Source organism: Linepithema humile, chromosome 3 (genome assembly GCF_040581485.1).
Source record: "Linepithema humile isolate Giens D197 chromosome 3, Lhum_UNIL_v1.0, whole genome shotgun sequence".
NCBI classification, from domain to species: domain Eukaryota; kingdom Metazoa; phylum Arthropoda; class Insecta; order Hymenoptera; family Formicidae; genus Linepithema; species Linepithema humile.
This window is the reverse complement of record NC_090130.1, coordinates 20,920,073-20,938,803: the sequence shown is the minus strand read 5'-3', so window position 1 is coordinate 20,938,803 and position 18,731 is coordinate 20,920,073. Positions and strand designations below refer to the sequence as shown.

Genomic DNA, 18,731 nt, shown 5'->3' with positions numbered 1-18,731 from the left:
TTTTTATTCCAGAATCTAATAGCTGGTGTCAAGAGTTTTTCAAAATACTATAATAAAGTTATTTTTTATTCAGTACTTTTCGAGTTATGAGGTTTATAAGTTACAGTATTTTGACATAAAATACAAAATATCTTGTAAAACATTCAGTTTTCGAGAATCTTACCTTAATACTTTTATGCACAAAATAATGAGACAAATCAATTGGTATAAAGAAAACACATAGTTGCTTTTAAGAAAAAATATGTAATTTGCAACATACAACTGTATACTTTTTTTTTTATAAATACTCGAAAAGTATTTAATAAAAAATAACTTCATTATAGTGTTTTGAAAAACTCTTGACACCAGCTATTAGATTTTAAAATAAAAAATAGGGTATTCTATGTAAAAAAAACAAAGTTGACCTCTATATGACCTTGGCACGTACACCTCAAGTTAAACCAATGTCACCATCGGATGTCCCCCTCTGAACCCTACAACTTTTGTTTAAAACATTTTTCTCTAAAACGCTTTTTTAAAAAGATGTTCCAATGGGTCTTTTAAAATGGAACACCTTGTATATTGAAAAATAGTAGAAAACTTTTCGACTCAATTTAGTCCGCTCAACCTGCACACAAGCGCTTTGTCAAAATTTTAGAGTACCTCGTATATTCTAGATATAAATTTTAGAGTACCTCGTATATTCTAGATATAAACATAGAAAATAAATACAATACAATGTCACATAATATTCCAAAACGCAGACGACAGTACGTATTTCACACACGATTATTTAAGATGTAACAAATATAAAAGGAAGATATAACGTATGTACATAAAAATTTATAATATATAAAAGTGTTTAAACGAAATATTTTCAAGTATTTAAAATTGTAAACAAAACATGTTTCTTATACTGAAATTGGTATTAATAATTTTATTATATAATACATACGCGTTTATCTCGCACGATAGAGAAATAATATTGCTACCGGCATGGAACCCGATAGACGCGAACGAGGTATGCTCATTTTACTGTAGAATCTTATTTATCGCTCAACGCTCAACAACAGCGTTATTTGAGTATTATCTTATTTTTTCTTAATTGTCATTTAATTTGCAGATAACATTAACTCTGAAAGTTTTCGGAAATTTGATTCAGCTGAATCTTCGTAGAAACGATCAGACTGTATCGTCTGCGTTAAAACTATGGAAATATAATGTGAAAAACGTCACAGAAAAGTTGTCGCAGTATAAAGCATCAAATTCTTGTTTCTATTTTCATGAAAATCATGACAGTTTTGCGGCCGTCAGCTTTTGTCAAAAAAATGGATTGGTCAGTAGAAAAATAAGTCGATCGTATGAAAAATGTTATATGAAATTTATTTGGAAAATGTTCTATTTTTAATTCTAATATTTATTTGTCTCTGTAATATATATAAGCACGTCACGCAAAACACAAATATATCTTTTTAAAAATAGGAAGGATTTATCTTTGTGAAAAACGTCACATTAGAGATACGGCCTTTGCGGAACAACTTTGCGCCTCCGTCCTTAATCGATGATTTTTGCGTTAAAGAACAAATTAATCTTTCATTTGGCCAACCTCATCTTATTGAAACGTCAGTGCAATATTTTAGTGATTTAAATCTAAATCATTGGAACAACTTTAAACCAAAGCGACGTCGCGTACGAAATACGCATGGAGAGATAACCATAGAAATGGCAGTTTTCTTCGACGAAGCAGCATATCGCACATTCATGCCTCTTCTGGACAACGATAAGGAAAAAATACGCTATATAATATTAGCGTATGTGAATCATATTCAGGCTATGTTCCATCATCCGAGTTTAGGTGTCTCTGTCGATATTTCGTTGAAATATTTGGAGATTATGGAAAATCAACCGATAAATTTGCCAGTTCTCGACAAAGAATATAAAAAAATGCTGAGTATGTTCTGCAATTACGCGAAAACTTACAATCCTCCACGAGATGATGATCCACGTCACTGGGACATTAGCCTTTGTTTAACCGGAATAGATCTTTATAAAGTTCTGGGAATATCCAATCCCAGGAACATATGCAATAGGACTGCTTCATGTGCGATTGCAGAATTCCGTGCTACATCTGAAATCATATCTTCTATAATTAAAACATCATCTTCTGTTGCTGTCCATGAGATTGCTCATGTGTAAGTGTATATATACTGGTTTATATGTAACTTTCTATATACTATATGCATAAAATAAATAAAAATTTTATTTTAAATTAGAATTTATTTAATCGAACAGTTTAAAGTCAACAAGTAAAGAAATTTTTCTAAGAACGTTGATTCTTTAATTGTTCAGTATATTAACTATGAATAAATGATATAATATTAGAAAATATTTCAATTAAAAATAATGCAAAGTAAAGCACATTTTCATGATTAATAATTTATCTGTTCAACAGCTTAGGATTGACACACGATTCAGAAAATTTGGGAGACAAATACGAATACATAATGACACCTTACGCGTCCAACGAAAGTCAGATATCATGGTCCGAGCACAGTTATAAGGAAATGAGATGGCTACACTGGACGGGAGTCAAGTTATATTTAGCATATTCGTGTCTTCTTCGAGATCATGTCAGACTTGAAGATGACACATATATATTTAAAAATCGGAGTTATCACAATTTACCTGGAAGAGAATGGACTGCCAAAGCACAATGCGAATTACTCTTGCGCAACAAAAATGCGAACGTAGTCACGTTACATGATATATGTAAAAGTTTACAATGCGAAACTCCTCACAAGAATACATATTATTTTACGGGACCGGCGCTAGCAGGTACGTCATTCATTTTGACTACATACTACAGTGCTAAATTTATCGAATTTTTTAGGAACTTATTGCGCTCTCGGGAAGGAATGTCGCGGAGAAAAATGCGTACCAGTTATCGAGCCGCCATACATTTTTAAGTATTGTGTAGACGATAACTGGAGTGAATGGAAGGAAGACACCTGTAAAAGCGGTTGTTTGAAAAAATCTAAAGGCGCATTAGTCAAACGACGTTTTTGCAAACATGAGACACACATAACAGCGAATTGCATTGGACCATATTACGACGTGGTTTTGTGCGATGATTCTTCACTCTGTAGTGAAAAACGTACAACAATCACCGAGTTCACGACTATGAAATGCACCGAATTCAGCCGTACCATATTCGAACTGGAAGCGAAGGCGGGATGGCAGGCTCCCCATGAAGTTGATAAACCGTGGGTAGCCTGTTCTGTACATTGTAAACGAGAGGACTATCCTACTTATTACACACCGCGATTCAAAATGATCGACTATGATATCAACCCATATTTTCCGGATGGAACGTGGTGTCACAATGAAAATGATGAGGATTATTATTGCCGCCAGCATCATTGTTTGCCGGAAAGCTACTCATTCGAAGAATAATGATAAAGACACTGTCCATATGTATTAATGAGTTATCCAGAGAAAGAAAAATTGCAAAACGCGCGTGAGTCAACAATTTTTAATTTGTTTTGTACTAGACATTATTTGTTATTCGTTTGCGTGCAAAAATAATTTTAACGATTTTTAAGAATATAGGATATATTAAATGCATAAAAAAATTTTGATAGATTTCGTGATAGAAAAACGCACTAAGTAATTTTATTAAACTGGACACATAAGCATGTATTACGGGCGTCATTTATTCTTTTAAAATAACAAAGATATATTGTATATCAAAGATATATATATGTTCTAACTATATCAATAAGAAATATAATAATAATTATAATGTCACCATTACTTTGTGACGCTCCGAGTCGCCCGCTCCTTTTTTTGTTTTTTATTTAGATTACGTAGATTTTGTAGAATATATAATTTCACCAATATTCACATATGATTGCAAAATTAATTTAATTTCATACCAAATTATTGCAAGATTTTATTGTTCGCGGTTTTATTGTTTAGACGTTCGCATATCTTTTGCTTCGTTATTAATGTTAAAATGTATATTTTATGCATTTTTATGGTTAATAACTGTCATTTAATAAAATATGATAAAACGTAAATTTTGAATTGTATTTTAATGTATTTTCTCATTGTGTTTTGTTTTATATTTGCACGCGAGGAGATACTGCGCGCAATGTAATGTTCTAGTAATTTAAAAAAAAATTAAATTGTCATCAATTAAAATTTGACATTTGTAAATAATTAAAATGTTTGTCAATACTATTACATATTTTACATTTTGATCAGAATTCGCATTTTCCAAAAGTCGATCGTTACCGCAAGTATCACGCGCAAGTATCACACGCAAGTATCACGTCTAATATATAATACAGAACTGAAAGAAAAACAAATATATATATATATATATATATATATATATATAAGCATAGAAAATATATACAATAAGAGTCACATACTATTCGTTAAATGACAGTACGTGTTTTAAACGCGATCTTCTAAGGTATGACAGATATAAAAGTCTTACGACGTACCTTCACAAACATTTGTTATATATAAGAGTGCTTTAACTGTTTGAAATATTTTGAAGTATTAAAATCGAAACACGCAAATAAAACATGCTTTTTGTATTAAAATTCATATTACTAATTTTATTAATTGTAACGTACGCTTGTATCACGCAAGATAAAGAAATAATATTGCTGCCAGCGTGGAACCCGACAGACGCGAAGGAGGTATGCTCGTTTTACTGTAGTATCTTATTTATTGCTCAACACCTAAAAACAGCGTTATTTGAGTATTATCTTATTTTTTCTTAATTGTCATTCAATTTGCAGATAACATTAACTCTGAAAGTTTTCGGAAATTTGATTCAGCTGAATCTTCGTAGAAACGATCAGACTGTATCGTCTGCGTTAAAACTATGGAAATATAATGTGAAAAACGTCACAGAAAAGTTGTCGCAGTATAAAGCATCGAATTCTTGTTTCTATTTGCATGAAAATCATGATAGTTTTGCGGCCGTCAGCTTTTGTCAAAAAAATGGATTGGTCAGTAGAAAAATAAGTTGATCAGTATGAAAAATGTCATATGAAATTTGTTTGGAAAATGTTCTATTTTTTATGCTAATATTTATTTGTCTCTATTATATATGTATATAAACATGTCACACAAAAAGCAAATATGTATATCTTTTTTAAAAATAGGAAGGATTTATTTTTGTGAAAAACGTCACATTAGAGATACGGCCTTTGCGGAACGACTTTGCGCCTCCGTTTTTAATCGATGATTTTTGCGTTAAAGAACAAATTAATCTTTCATTTGGCCAACCTCATCTTATTGAAACGTCACTGCAATATTTTAGTGATTTAAATCTAAATTATTGGAACAAATATAAACCGAAGCGACGTCGCGTACGAAATGCGCAACAAAAGTTAACCATAGAACTTGCCGTTTTTTTTGACGAAGCAGCATATAGCACATTCATGTTTCTTCTGGACAACGATAAAGAAAAGATACGCTATATGATATTAGCGTATGTGAATCGTATTCAGGCTATATTCCATCATCCGAGTTTGGGTGTCTCCATCGATATTTCGTTGAAACGATTGGAAATTATGGAAAAACAACCAATAAATTTGCCAGTTGTTGACAGCGACTATAAGAAATTGCTGAATACGTTCTGCAATTACGCGAGAATGTACAATCCTTTACGTGATAATGATCCGCGTCATTGGGACATTGGCCTTTATCTAACCGGAATAAATCTTTATAAATATTTGGCGAACGATTTGAAGAGTTATGTCACTCTGGGAGCATCTTACTCCAATGGCATATGCACTGCAAATAAATCATGCGCGATAGTAGAGTTTCGTGCTCCATCTGAAATGATACCTTCGGGTTTAAGTTCATCTTCCGTTGCTGCCCATGAAATTGCTCATGTGTAAGTGTATACATTTTAAGTCACATGTAACTTTCTATATACTAGTTTGATATGTATAAAATAAGTAAAAATTACTTTCTATATTAAAATTTATTTAATCGTACAGTTTAAAGTCAACAAGTAGAAAAACTCTCTCTTCCTAACTTTCATTTCTAAGAAATTTAATACTTTAATTGTCCAGAACGTTAATTATGAATATATTATAAAATATTTGAAAATATTTTATTAAAATAATGCAGTGTAAAACACTTTTTGAAGATTAATTATTTAAGTATTCAACAGTTTGGGATTGAAACATGATACAAAAAATGCGGGAGACAAATACGAATACATAATGGCAGCTTACGAGACCAATCAAAGTCAGATCTTTTGGTCCGAGTATAGTCGTACGAATATGAGATGGCTATTCTCGACGGGATACTGGTCATGTCTTCGAGATCATGTCGAACCCGAAAATGACGCATACCTATTTGAAAATCGGAGTTATCACAATTTACCCGGAAGAGAATGGACTGCCAAAGCACAATGCGAATTATTTTTGCGAGATAAGGATGCAAACGTAGTCACGTTATATGATATATGTCAAAATTTACAATGCGAAACTCCTCACAAGAATACGTATCATTTTACGGGACCGGCGCTTGCAGGTACGTCCTTTATTTTTACTAAATATTACAGCGTTAAATTTATCGATTTTCTTTCAGGAACTGTTTGCGCACACGGGAAGGAATGTCGCGGAGGAGAATGCGTGCCCATTATCGAGCCGCCATACATTTTTAAGTATTGTAAAGACGATAACTGGAGTGAATGGAAGGAAAACACCTGTAAAAGCAGTTGTTTGCCAAAATCTAAAGGTGCATTAGTCAGACGACGTTTTTGCAAACATGAGACTCACAGAACAGCCAATTGCATTGGACCATATTACGACGTGGTTTTGTGCGATGATTCTTCACTCTGTAGTGAAAAACGTACAACAATCACCGAGTTCACGACTATGAAATGCACCGAATTCAGCCGTACCATATTCGAACTGGAAACGAAGCCGGAATGGCAGGCTCCCCATGAAGTCGATAAACCGTGGATAGCCTGTACTATACACTGTGTACGAAAGAAACATCCTTCTTATGACACAGCAAACTTACGCTTCAAAATGCTCGACTATGATATCAACCCATATTTTCCGGATGGAACGTGGTGTCACGAAGAAAATGGTGAAAATTATTACTGCCGCCAGCATTATTGTCTGCCGCAAAGCTATTCATTCGAAGAATAATGATAAAGACACTATCCATATGTATTAATGAGTTATCCAAAGAAAGAAGAATGGCAAAACGCGCGTGAGTCAATAATTTTTAAATTGTTTTATACCAGACATTATTTGTTATTTGTTTGTGTACAAAAATAATTTCGGCGTTTCTTAGAAATATAAGATATGTTAAGTGAATATGATTTTTGGGTTTTGTGATTGTAAAAAGGAATGTATTAAGTAATTTTGTTTTTCTAGTCGCATAAGAACGTGCTACTCGTGCCATTTATTTTTTTAATTACAAAGAAATATATATTACAACTATATCGACATAAAAATAATATTATAATATTCCAATTATTTGGTCTTACGACCTGAGAAGTCCTTTTTTTCTTATTTAGATTTCGTAGATTTTGTAAAATATAAAACTTTATCTATATCTACATTAGATTACAATATGATTTTAATTTGATATACAATTATTATGCAAAGTTGCATAGATCAGCATTTTTATTGCTATATCATTAATGCTAGTATTTACATTTTTTTTTATTTTTATGATTAGTATCAATCATTTAATAAATTATAATAAAACGTAAATTTTGAATTGTATTTTAATATAGTTTCCAATTGTATTTTATTTGATAATTGCGCACGAAAAGACAGTGCGCGCAATGTAATGCTTTTGTGACCCTAAAAAAAATTCGATTGTCATCAATTAAAATTTGACATTTGTAAATAATTGAAATTTTTGTAAATAAAATTACATTTTCTACATTTCGAACAAAAATTGTATGTTTTAAAACTTTACCGTTATTGCAAGTATCTCATGTCAAATGTACAAATGATACGAAACTGAAAAAGAAACAGATATGTGTATGTATAAGCGTTAAAAATATATACAATAGGTGTCACACATTATGTTCTTAAACTCCGATAACAGTATGTATTTCTTACGCGATCTTCTAATATAACAAATATAAGTGTCTTATAAAATAAGTATATAAAAATTTGTAATATATAAAAGTGCTTTAACAAAATATTTTCAAATATTAAGAATCAAAACACGCGAATAAAACATGCTATTTATATTGAAATTTGTGTTAATAATTTTACTAAATGTAACGTACGCGTCTATCACGCAAGATAGCGAAATATTATTACTACCGGCATTGAATTCGACAGACTTGAATGAGGTACTTCGTATTACTGTAGTGTTTTATTTGTTACTCTGCGCCCAAAGCGTTATTTGAAAATTATCAAGCATTTTCTTAATTATCCAATTTGTAGATACCATTAACTCTCAAAGTTTTCGGAAAATTGATTCAGTTGAATCTGCGTAGAAACGATCAGACTGTATTGTCTGCGTTTGAAGTATGGAAATATAATGCAAAAGGCGTCACAGAAAAGTTGTCGCAGTATAAAGCATCGAATTCTTGCTTCTATTTTCATGAAGATCATGACAGCTTTGCGGCCGTTAACTTTTGTCATGGAAATGGATTGGTCAGTAGTATCATTTGAAAACGTACTATTTAAAGAATGTTATATTGCTAATTTTAATTTTTATCTATCTGTTTTACTTATAAGTATGTTACGCAAAAAGCAAATAAATCTTTTTAAATGTAGGAAGGACTCATTTTTATGGAAAACGTCACATTAGAGATTCGGCCTTTGCGGAACGACTTTGCGCCTCTGTCCTTAATCGATGATTTTTGCGTTAAAGAACAAATTAACCTTTCATTTGCCCAACCTCATCTTATTGAAACGGCAGTGCAACATTTTAGTGATTTAAATCTATATCATTGGAACAATATTAAACCCAAGCGACGTCGCGTACGAAGAACGCAAAGAGAAAAAACCATAGAACTTGCAGTTTTTTTCGACGAAGCAGCATATCACATATTCATGCCTTTTCTGGACAACGATAAAGAAAAAATACGCTATATGATATTAGCGTATGTGAATCGTATTCAGGCTATGTTCCATCATCCGAGTTTGGGTGCCTCTATCGATATTTCGTTGAAACGTTTGGAGATTATGGAGAAACAACCGATAAATTTGCCAGTTGTCGACAGGGACTATAAGAAACTGCTGAGGTCGTTCTGCAATTACGCGACAACTTACAATCCTCCACATGATGATAATCCGCATCACTGGGACCTCAGCCTTTATTTAACCGGAATAGATATTTATAAATATTTAGAGAACAATTCGAAGAGTTATTTTATTCTGGGAGCATCTTACCCCAATGGCATATGCACTGCAAATACTTCATGCGCGATAGTAGAATTCCGTGCTGCATCTAAAATCATATCTTCGGGTTTAAGATCATCTTCCACAGCTGTTCACGAAATTGGTCACGTGTAAGTTTATATAAACTAGTTTTATATGTATAAAGTAAATAAATATTACATTTTATACTACAATTTATTTAATCGTAAAGTTTAAAAACAGCAAGTAAAGAAACTCTTTCTCTATCCCTTTCTCTCTCTCTCTCTTTTTCTCCTTTTCTCTTCCTCTACCCCCTCACTCTCCCTCAATCTATTTTTTAGCTGTCTTACTCCCTCTCTCTCTCTTTTAAGAAGTTTGATTATTTAATTGTACAGTACGTTAACTACGAATAAATTATAAAGAATTGGAAAATATTTTAATTAAATAATGCAAGGTAAAACACATTTTCAAGATTAATAATTTATTTGTTTAACAGTTTAGGATTGTTACACGATACAGTAAACCCAAGAGACAAATACGAATACATAATGGCAGCTCGGGAGACCAATCAAAGTCAGATATTATGGTCCGAGGATAGTCGTAAGAAACTAAGATGGCTACTCAGGACGAGACTCGTATTACATCCATCATATTCATGTCTTCAAGATCATTTCAGTCCCGAAAGTGACACATATATATTTGAAAATCGGAGTTATCACAATTTGCCAGGAAGAGAATGGACCGCCAAAGCACAATGCGAATTATCTTTGCGCGACAAGGATGCAAATGTAGTCACGTTGTATGATATATGTAAAAGTTTACAATGCGAAACTCCTCACAAAAATACGTATTATTTCACGGGACCGGCGCTAGCAGGTACGTTTTTTATTCTCACTACATACTACAGCGTTAAATTTATCGAATTTTTTTAGGAACTTATTGCGCACTCGGAAAGGAATGTCGCGGAGAAGAATGCGTACCAGTTATCGAGCCGCCATACATTTTTAAGTATTGTGAAGACGATAACTGGAGTGAATGGAAGGAAGACACCTGTAAAAGCAGTTGTTCGAAAAAATCTAAAGGCGCATTAGTCAAACGACGTTTTTGCAAACATGAGACTCACAGAACAGCCAATTGCATTGGACCATATTACGACGTGGTTTTGTGCGATGATTCTTCACTCTGTCGGCAAAATCGCAAGACAATCGCCGAGTTCACTACTAACAAATGCACCGAATTTAGCCGTATCATGTTTGAACTGGAAACAAAGCCGGAATGGCAGGCTCCTTATGAAGTCGATAAACCGTGGATAGCCTGTACTATACACTGTGTACGAAAGAAACATCCTATTTATTACACACCAAACTTACGTTTCAAAATGATCGACTATGGTATCAACCCATATTTTCCGGATGGAACGTGGTGTCACAAAGAAAATGACGAGGATTATTACTGCCGCCAGCATTATTGTTTGCCGCAAAGCTACTCATTCGAAGAACAATGATTAAGACATTATTTATATGTAATAATGAGTAATCCGATGAAAGAAAAATTGCAAAACGAGCATGAGTCGACAGTTTTTAATTTGTTTTATACCAGACATTATTTGTTATTTGTTTGTATGGAAAAATAATTTTGGTGTTTCTTAAGAATATAGGATATATTGAGTGAATATGATGTTCGATGGGTTTTGATTATAAAAAAAAATGTACTAAGTAATTTTGTATTATTAGACACACAAGCACGTACTGCTCGTGCCACTTATTTTTTAATTACAAAGAAATATATATTATCACTATATTTTTAATAAAAATAATGTTATAATATCACCTTTACTTGGTCTTACATTTTTAGTCATTCTCCTTTTTTTCGTTTAAATTTTATATATTTCGTAGAAAATAAAACTTTATCTACAAACATATTAGAATATAATATAATTTCAATTTGATACACAATTATTAAGCGAAATTGTATAAATAGGCATTTTTATTGCTTTAATTAATGTTAGAATCTGCATTTTTGAAATTTTTATAATTAGTAACAATTATTTAATGAATTTCGATAAAATGTTAATTTTGAATTGTATTTTAATGTATTTTCTCTTTGTATTTTATTTCATATTTCCGCGCGGGAAGACGGTGCACGCAATGTAATGTGTTAGTGACCCTACAAAAATTAGATTATCTTCAATAAAAATTAGACATTTGTGAATGTTTGAAATGTTTGTAAATGATATTACATTTTTCACAATTTCAAACAAAAATTGTATTTTTTGAAACTCCACCGTTATTGCAAGTATCACATGTTATTGTATATATGATACGAAACTGAAAGGGACACAGATATGTGTATGTATGAGCGTAAAGAATATATACAATAGGTGTCACACATTATGTTCTTAAACTCTGATGACAGTATGTATTTCTTACGCGATCTTCTAAGATATAATAAATATAAGTGTCTTATAAAATAAGTATATAAAAATTTGTAATATATAAAAGTTCTTTAACGAGATATTTCCAAATATTTAGAATCGAAACACGCAAATAAAACATGCTACTTATATTGAAATTTGTGTTAATAATTATATTAAATGTAACGTACGAGTCTATCACGCAAGATAGCGAAATATTATTGCTGCCGGCATTGAACCCGACAGGCATGAATGAGGTATGTTCGTATTACTGTAGTGTTTTATTTGTTGCTCTGCGCCCAAAGTGTTATTTAAAAAATTATCAAGTATTTTCTTAATTATTCAAATTGCAGATACCATTAACTTTGAAAGTTTTCGGAAAATTGATTCAGTTGAATCTGCGTAGAGACGATCAGACTGTATTGCCTGCGTCTAATGTATGGAAATATAATGCAAAAAGCATTGCTGAAAATTTTTTGCAGTCAAAAGCATCGATCTCTTGCTTTTATCTTCACGAAGATCATGTCAGCTTTGCGGCCATCAACTTTTGTCAAGGAAATGGATTGGTCAGTGCAAATAGTATCACATGAAAACGAAGAGTTTGGAGGATGTTATATTTTTAATTTGAATTTTTATTTCTCGTTGTTTTATATACATATAAGTTAAAAAACAACACGACGAGTAAAAAACAAATAAATTTTTTTATAAGTAGGAAGGACTCGTTTTTGTGGAAAACGTCACATTAGAGATTCGGCCTTTGCGGAACGACTTTGCGCTTCCGTCCATAATCGATGACTTTTGCGTTAAAGAACAAATTAATGTTTCATTTGGCAAATTTCATCTTATTAAAACGTCAGTGCTATCTTTTAATGGTTTAAATCTAAATCATTGGAACAACTTTAAACCGAAGCGACGTCGCGTACGAAGTACACAAGAAAAAATAACCATAGAGCTGGCAGTTTTTTTCGACGAAGCAGCATATCGCACATTTATGCCTCTTCTGGACAACAATAAGGAAAAAATACGCTATATGATATTAGCGTATGTGAATCGTATTCAGGCTATATTCCATCATTCGAGTTTGGGTGTTTCTGTCGATATTTCGTTGAAATATTTGGAGATTATGGAAAACCAACCGATGAATTTGCCAGTCAACAGCGACTATAAGAAACTGCTGAATTCGTTTTGCAAATATGCGAGACTTTACAATCCTGTACATGATAATGATCCGCTTCATTGGGACTTTAGTCTTTGTCTAACCGGAATAGATCTTTATAAATATTTGAAGAACACTTTGACGAAGAGTTATACCATTTTGGGAAGATCCCATCTTAATGGCATATGCAATAGGGAAGTTTCATGCGCGATTACAGAATTCCGTGCTACATCTGAAATCATATCTTCTATAATTAAAGAATCAGCTTCTGTTGCTGTTCATGAGATTGCTCATGCGTAAGTGTATATATACTGGTTCATATGTAACTTTCTATATACTATATGTATAAAGTAAATAAAAATTTTTTTTTATATTAAAATTTATTTAATCGTACAGTTTAAAGTCAACAAGTAAAGAAACTTTTCTAAAGAACGTTGATTCTTTAATTGTTTAGTATATTAACTGTGAATAAATTATAAAGTATTAAAAAATATTTTGATTAAAAATAATGCAAAGTAAAGAACATTGTCATGATTAATAATTTATCTGTTCAACAGTTTAGGATTGACACACGATTCAAAAAATTCGACAGACATATACGCGCGCGAATACATAATGGCAGCTTACACGTCCAACCAAAGTCAGATATCATGGTCCGAGCACAGTCATAAAGAAATGAGATGGCTACTCTGGTCGGAAGACATTACACATTTATCATATTCATGTCTTCGAGATCATGTCAGATCCGAAGATGACACATATGTATTTGAAAGTTGGAGTTATCACAATTTACCTGGAAGAGAATGGACTGCCAAAGCACAATGCGAATTATTTTTGCGCGACGAAGATGCAAACGTAGTCACGTTACATGATATATGCCAAAATTTACAATGCGAAACCCCTCACAAAAATATATATTATTTCACGGGACCGGCGCTAGCAGGTACGTTTTTTATTCTTACTAGATACTACAGCGTTATATTTATCGATTCTTTTTTAGGAACTCATTGCGCACTTGGGAAGGAATGTCGCAGAGAAGAATGCGTACCAGTTATCGAGCCGCCATACATTTTTAAGTATTGTGAAGACGATAACTGGAGTGAATGGAAGGAAGACACTTGTAAAAGCAGTTGTTTGGAAGAATCTAAAGGCGCATTAGTCAAACGACGTTTTTGCAAACATAAAACTCACAAAACAGCGGATTGCATTGGACCATATTATGACGTCAATTTGTGCGATGATTCGTCACTCTGTAATGAAAGACGTAAAACAATCGCCGAGTTCACGACCATGAAATGCACCGAATTCAGCCGTACCATATTCGAACTGGAAACAAAGCCGGGATGGCAGGCTTCTCATGAAGTTGATAAACCGTGGATAGCTTGTACTATACACTGTGTACAAAAGAAACATCCTATTTATTACACATTAAACTTACGCTTCAAAATGCTAGACTATGGCATTAACCCATATTTTCCGGATGGAACGTGGTGTCACAAAGAAAATGACGAGGATTATTACTGCCGCCAGCATTATTGTTTGCCGCAAAGCTACTCATTCGAAGAACAATGATTAAGACATTATTTATATGTATTAATGAGTAATCCGATGAAAGAAAAATTGCAAAACGAGCATGAGTCGACAGTTTTTAATTTGTTTTATACCAGACATTATTTGTTATTTGTTTGTATGGAAAAATAATTTTGGTGTTTCTTAAGAATATAGAATATATTGAGTGAATATGATGTTCGATGGGTTTTGATTATAAAAAAAAATGTACTAAGTAATTTTGTATTATTAGACACACAAGCACGTACTGCTCGTGCCACTTATTTTTTAATTACAAAGAAATATATATTATCACTATATTTTTAATAAAAATAATGTTATAATATCACCTTTACTTGGTCTTACATTTTTAGCCATTCTCTTTTTTTTCGTTTAAATTTTATATATTTCGTAGAAAATAAAACTTTATCTACAAACATATTAGAATATAATATAATTTCAATTTGATACACAATTATTAAGCGAAATTGTATAAATAGGCATTTTTATTGCTTTAATTAATGTTAGAATCTGCATTTTTGAAATTTTTATAATTAGTAACAATTATTTAATGAATTTCGATAAAATGTTAATTTTGAATTGTATTTTAATGTATTTTCTCTTTGTATTTTATTTCATATTTCCGCGCGGGAAGATGGTGCACGCAATGTAATGTGTTAGTGACCCTACAAAAATTAGATTATCCTCAATAAAAATTGGACATTTGTGAATGTTCGAAATGTTTGTAAATGATATTACATTTTTCACAATTTCAAACAAAAATTGTATTTTTTGAAACTCCACCGTTATTGCAAGTATCACATGTTATTGTATATATGATACGAAACTGAAAGAAACACAGATATGTGTATGTATGAGCGTAAAGAATATATACAATAGGTGTCACACATTATGTTCTTAAACTCTGATGACAGTATGTATTTCTTACGCGATCTTCTAAGATATAATAAATATAAGTGTCTTATAAAATAAGTATATAAAAATTTGTAATATATAAAAGTTCTTTAACGAGATATTTCCAAATATTTAGAATTGAAACACGCAAATAAAACATGCTATTTATATTGAAATTTGTGTTAATAATTATATTAAATGTAACGTACGCGTCTATCACGCAAGATAGCGAAATATTATTACTACCGGCATTGAATTCGACAGACTTGAATGAGGTACTTCGTATTACTGTAGTGTTTTATTTGTTACTCTGCGCCCAAAGCGTTATTTGAAAATTATCAAGCATTTTCTTAATTATCCAATTTGTAGATACCATTAACTCTCAAAGTTTTCGGAAAATTGATTCAGTTGAATCTGCGTAGAGACGATCAAATGGTATTATATGCGTTTGAAGTATGGAAATATAATGCCAACGACGTTGCAGAAAATTTTGCGCAGTTAAAAGCATCGAATTCTTGCTTTTATCTTCACGAAGATCATGTTAGCTTTGCGGCCATCAACTTTTGTCAAGGAAATGGATTGGTCAGTGCGAGTAGTATCACATAAAAACGAACAGTTTGGAGAATGTTATTTTTTAATTTAAAATTTTATTGTTCTTTGTTTTATATATAAGTTAGAAAACAACACGACAAATAAAAAAATAAATAAATCTTTTTAAAAGTAGGAAGGACTCATTTTTGTGGAAAACAACATATTCGAAATTTGGCCTTTGCGGAAGGACTTTGCGCCACTGTCCCTAATCGATGATTCTTGCGATAAAAAACAAATTAATCTTTCATTTGGCAAATCTCATCTTGTTAAAAAGTCAGTGAAATATTTTGGTGACTTAAATCTTTACTATTGGAAAAATTTTAAACCGAAGCGACGTCGCGTACGAAGTGCGCAACAAAAGTTAACCATAGAACTTGCCGTTTTTTTCGATGAAGCAGCATATCGCATATTCATGCCTCTTCTGAACAACGATAAGGAAAAAATACGTTACATGATATTAGCGTATGTAAATCGTATTCAGGCTATTCTCCATCATCCGAGTTTGGGTGTCTCTTTCGATATTTCGTTGAGACGTTTGGAGTTCATGGAAAAACAACCGATAAATTTACCAGCTACCAGCAGCAACCATAAGAAGCTGCTGCATTTGTTCTGCAATTATGCGGAAGTTCGCAAGCCTCCGAACAAAAATGATCCCCGTTACTGGGACATTAGCCTTTACCTAACAGGATTAGAACTTAATAAACGTTTGGAGAACGATTCTAATATTTATAACGTTCTGGGATCATCCTACACCGGTGGCTTATGCGAGAAGAATTTTTCATGCTCGATCGCAAGGTTTCGTGCTACTGAAATCGTATCTTCGGGTTTAAAATCATCTTCTACAGGTGCCCATGAAATTGGTCACGTGTAAGTATATATAAATTAGTTTTATACGTATGAATTAAGTAAAAATCACATTTTGTATCATAATTTATTTAATCGTACGATTTAAAGTCAACAAGTAAAAAATCTCTTTCTCTCTTTTTTTTAAGAAATTTGATTCTTTGATTGTTTATCTTTGTAATACGTTCACTACGTATTAACTATAAAATATATAAAGATATTTTAATTAAGTAATGTGAAATATATTATATATTCATAATTATTAATTTATCTGTTCAATAGTTTAGGATTAACACACGATGCAGAAAACTCAGGGGACAGATACGAATACATAATGTCGACATACGATGCCAATAAAAGTCGAGTAGCTTGGTCCAAGCAGAGTCGTAAAGCAATAAAAAAATTTCCGTTTAAATGTCTTCAAGATCATGTCAGACTCGAAGATGACACATACGTATTTGAAAGTAGGAGTTATCACAATTTACCTGGAAGAGAATGGACTGCCAAAGCACAATGCGAATTATTTTTGCGCGACGAGGAAGCAAACGTAGTCACGTTAAACGATATATGTCAAAATTTACAATGCGAAACCCCTTACAAGAATACGTATTATTTCACGGGACCGGCGTTAGCAGGTACATCTTTTATTCTGACTAGATACTACAGCGTTAAATTTATCGAATTTTGTTAGGAACTTATTGTGCACTCGGAAAAGAATGTCACGGAAGAGAATGCGTACCAGTTATCGAGCCGCCATACAATTTCAAGGATTGTGAAGATGACAACTGGAGTGAATGGAAGAAAGACACCTGTAAAAGCGGTTGTTTGCCAAAATCTAAAGGCGCATTAGTCAAACGACGTTTTTGCAAACATGAGACACACATAACAGCGAATTGCATTGGACCATATTACGACGTGGTTTTGTGCAATGATTCTTTACTTTGTAGACAAAAGCGCAAGACAATCGTCGAGTTCACTACTACCAAATGCACCGAATTTAACAGTGTCATATATGAACTGGAAAGAAAGCCGGGATGGCAGGCCCCTCATGAGGTTGATAAACCGTGGGTAGCCTGTACTATACATTGTGTACGAGAAGACTATCCTACTTATTATGCACCACGCTTGGAAATGCTCGACCATGGTATCAATCCATATTTTCCCGATGGAACGTGGTGTCACAAAGAAAATGATGAGGATTATTATTGCCGCCAGCATCATTGTTTACCGCAAAGCTACTCATTCGGAGAATAACGATAAAGACATTCATATGTGTTAATGTATTCTTATGTGTTAATGAGTATCCGGTGAAAAGAAAATTGCAAAGTGTGCTAGAGTCAACGGATTTTAATTTGTTTTGTACCAAACATTATTTGTTATTTATCTGCGTACAAAAATAATCTTGGCGTTTCTTAAGAATATAAGATATATTAAATAAATATAAAGTTTTTAATGGGTTTCTTTTTAGAAAAATGTACTAAGTAATTTTGTTTTACTAGACACACAAGCACGTGCTACTCGTGCTACTTTTTTTTTATAATTTCGAAAAAATATTTATTATAATTATATCTTTGACAGGTGCCGCTGAACTATTCTTCATCTAAAGTGGCAAAATTTATAAAAAGGACACATAATACATTCGTGATATGTATATGTATATGTATGTAATTCCATTCAAACACCATATAATAGGCTGCTCAGTGGATAGTATAAATGTGCGAAAAATGTGCACAGATTTTTTGTTCTATTTAACTTAATGCGTTTATTTTTCTTCGTTACATTGTGTACTTCAATTGAACGAGTAAATAGTAATAAAAATAAAAAAAAAAAAAAAAAAAAAAAAAAAAAGAAGAAGATGAGAAAAGAAAAAAAAATAACCCGTTTTTTCACCTTTGATGTAAATATTTGA

At 32.3% G+C, this 18,731-nt stretch overlaps 5 protein-coding genes across 6 annotated transcripts; all 5 read left to right on the top strand.

The window, feature by feature from the left end:
* Positions 1-745: 745 nt before the first annotated feature.
* Positions 746-4,377, top strand: LOC105668671 (A disintegrin and metalloproteinase with thrombospondin motifs adt-2-like). 2 transcript variants are annotated; one of them, XR_010889493.1, is made up of 6 exons: positions 746-1,000; positions 1,103-1,315; positions 1,462-2,171; positions 2,432-2,814; positions 2,870-3,496; positions 4,246-4,377. XR_010889493.1 is itself a non-coding variant. In XM_067352608.1 (5 exons), exons 1-5 carry the CDS (start codon positions 884-886, stop codon positions 3,430-3,432), a joined length of 1,986 nt encoding a protein of 661 aa, XP_067208709.1. In that variant the 5' UTR covers positions 746-883; the 3' UTR covers positions 3,433-4,377. The 2 variants fall into 2 exon arrangements, 1 of the variants encoding a protein (XP_067208709.1); XM_067352608.1 differs by having other exon boundaries at positions 2,870-4,377.
* Positions 4,378-4,420: 43 nt separating this feature from the next.
* LOC105668673 (A disintegrin and metalloproteinase with thrombospondin motifs 7-like) lies at positions 4,421-8,059 on the top strand. The gene is made up of 5 exons (XM_012361139.2): positions 4,421-4,691; positions 4,794-5,006; positions 5,163-5,899; positions 6,182-6,546; positions 6,604-8,059. The coding sequence occupies exons 1-5, from the start codon at positions 4,575-4,577 to the stop codon at positions 7,170-7,172; spliced, it is 2,001 nt and encodes a 666-aa protein (XP_012216562.2). The 5' UTR covers positions 4,421-4,574; the 3' UTR covers positions 7,173-8,059.
* Positions 8,060-8,198: 139 nt separating this feature from the next.
* LOC105668672 (A disintegrin and metalloproteinase with thrombospondin motifs 7-like) lies at positions 8,199-11,191 on the top strand. The gene is made up of 5 exons (XM_067352606.1): positions 8,199-8,341; positions 8,436-8,648; positions 8,772-9,508; positions 9,853-10,232; positions 10,289-11,191. The coding sequence occupies exons 1-5, from the start codon at positions 8,225-8,227 to the stop codon at positions 10,858-10,860; spliced, it is 2,019 nt and encodes a 672-aa protein (XP_067208707.1). The 5' UTR covers positions 8,199-8,224; the 3' UTR covers positions 10,861-11,191.
* Positions 11,192-11,736: 545 nt separating this feature from the next.
* On the top strand, positions 11,737-14,828 carry LOC105679427 (A disintegrin and metalloproteinase with thrombospondin motifs 7-like). The gene is made up of 5 exons (XM_067352605.1): positions 11,737-12,026; positions 12,123-12,335; positions 12,482-13,221; positions 13,483-13,868; positions 13,926-14,828. Exons 1-5 carry the CDS (start codon positions 11,910-11,912, stop codon positions 14,495-14,497), a joined length of 2,028 nt encoding a protein of 675 aa, XP_067208706.1. The 5' UTR covers positions 11,737-11,909; the 3' UTR covers positions 14,498-14,828.
* A 131-nt stretch (positions 14,829-14,959) lies between these two features.
* LOC136999089 (A disintegrin and metalloproteinase with thrombospondin motifs adt-2-like) lies at positions 14,960-18,676 on the top strand. Its single transcript, XM_067352609.1, has 5 exons — positions 14,960-15,663; positions 15,758-15,970; positions 16,113-16,846; positions 17,105-17,457; positions 17,514-18,676. Exons 1-5 carry the CDS (start codon positions 15,547-15,549, stop codon positions 18,074-18,076), a joined length of 1,980 nt encoding a protein of 659 aa, XP_067208710.1. The 5' UTR covers positions 14,960-15,546; the 3' UTR covers positions 18,077-18,676.
* Positions 18,677-18,731: the final 55 nt, after the last annotated feature.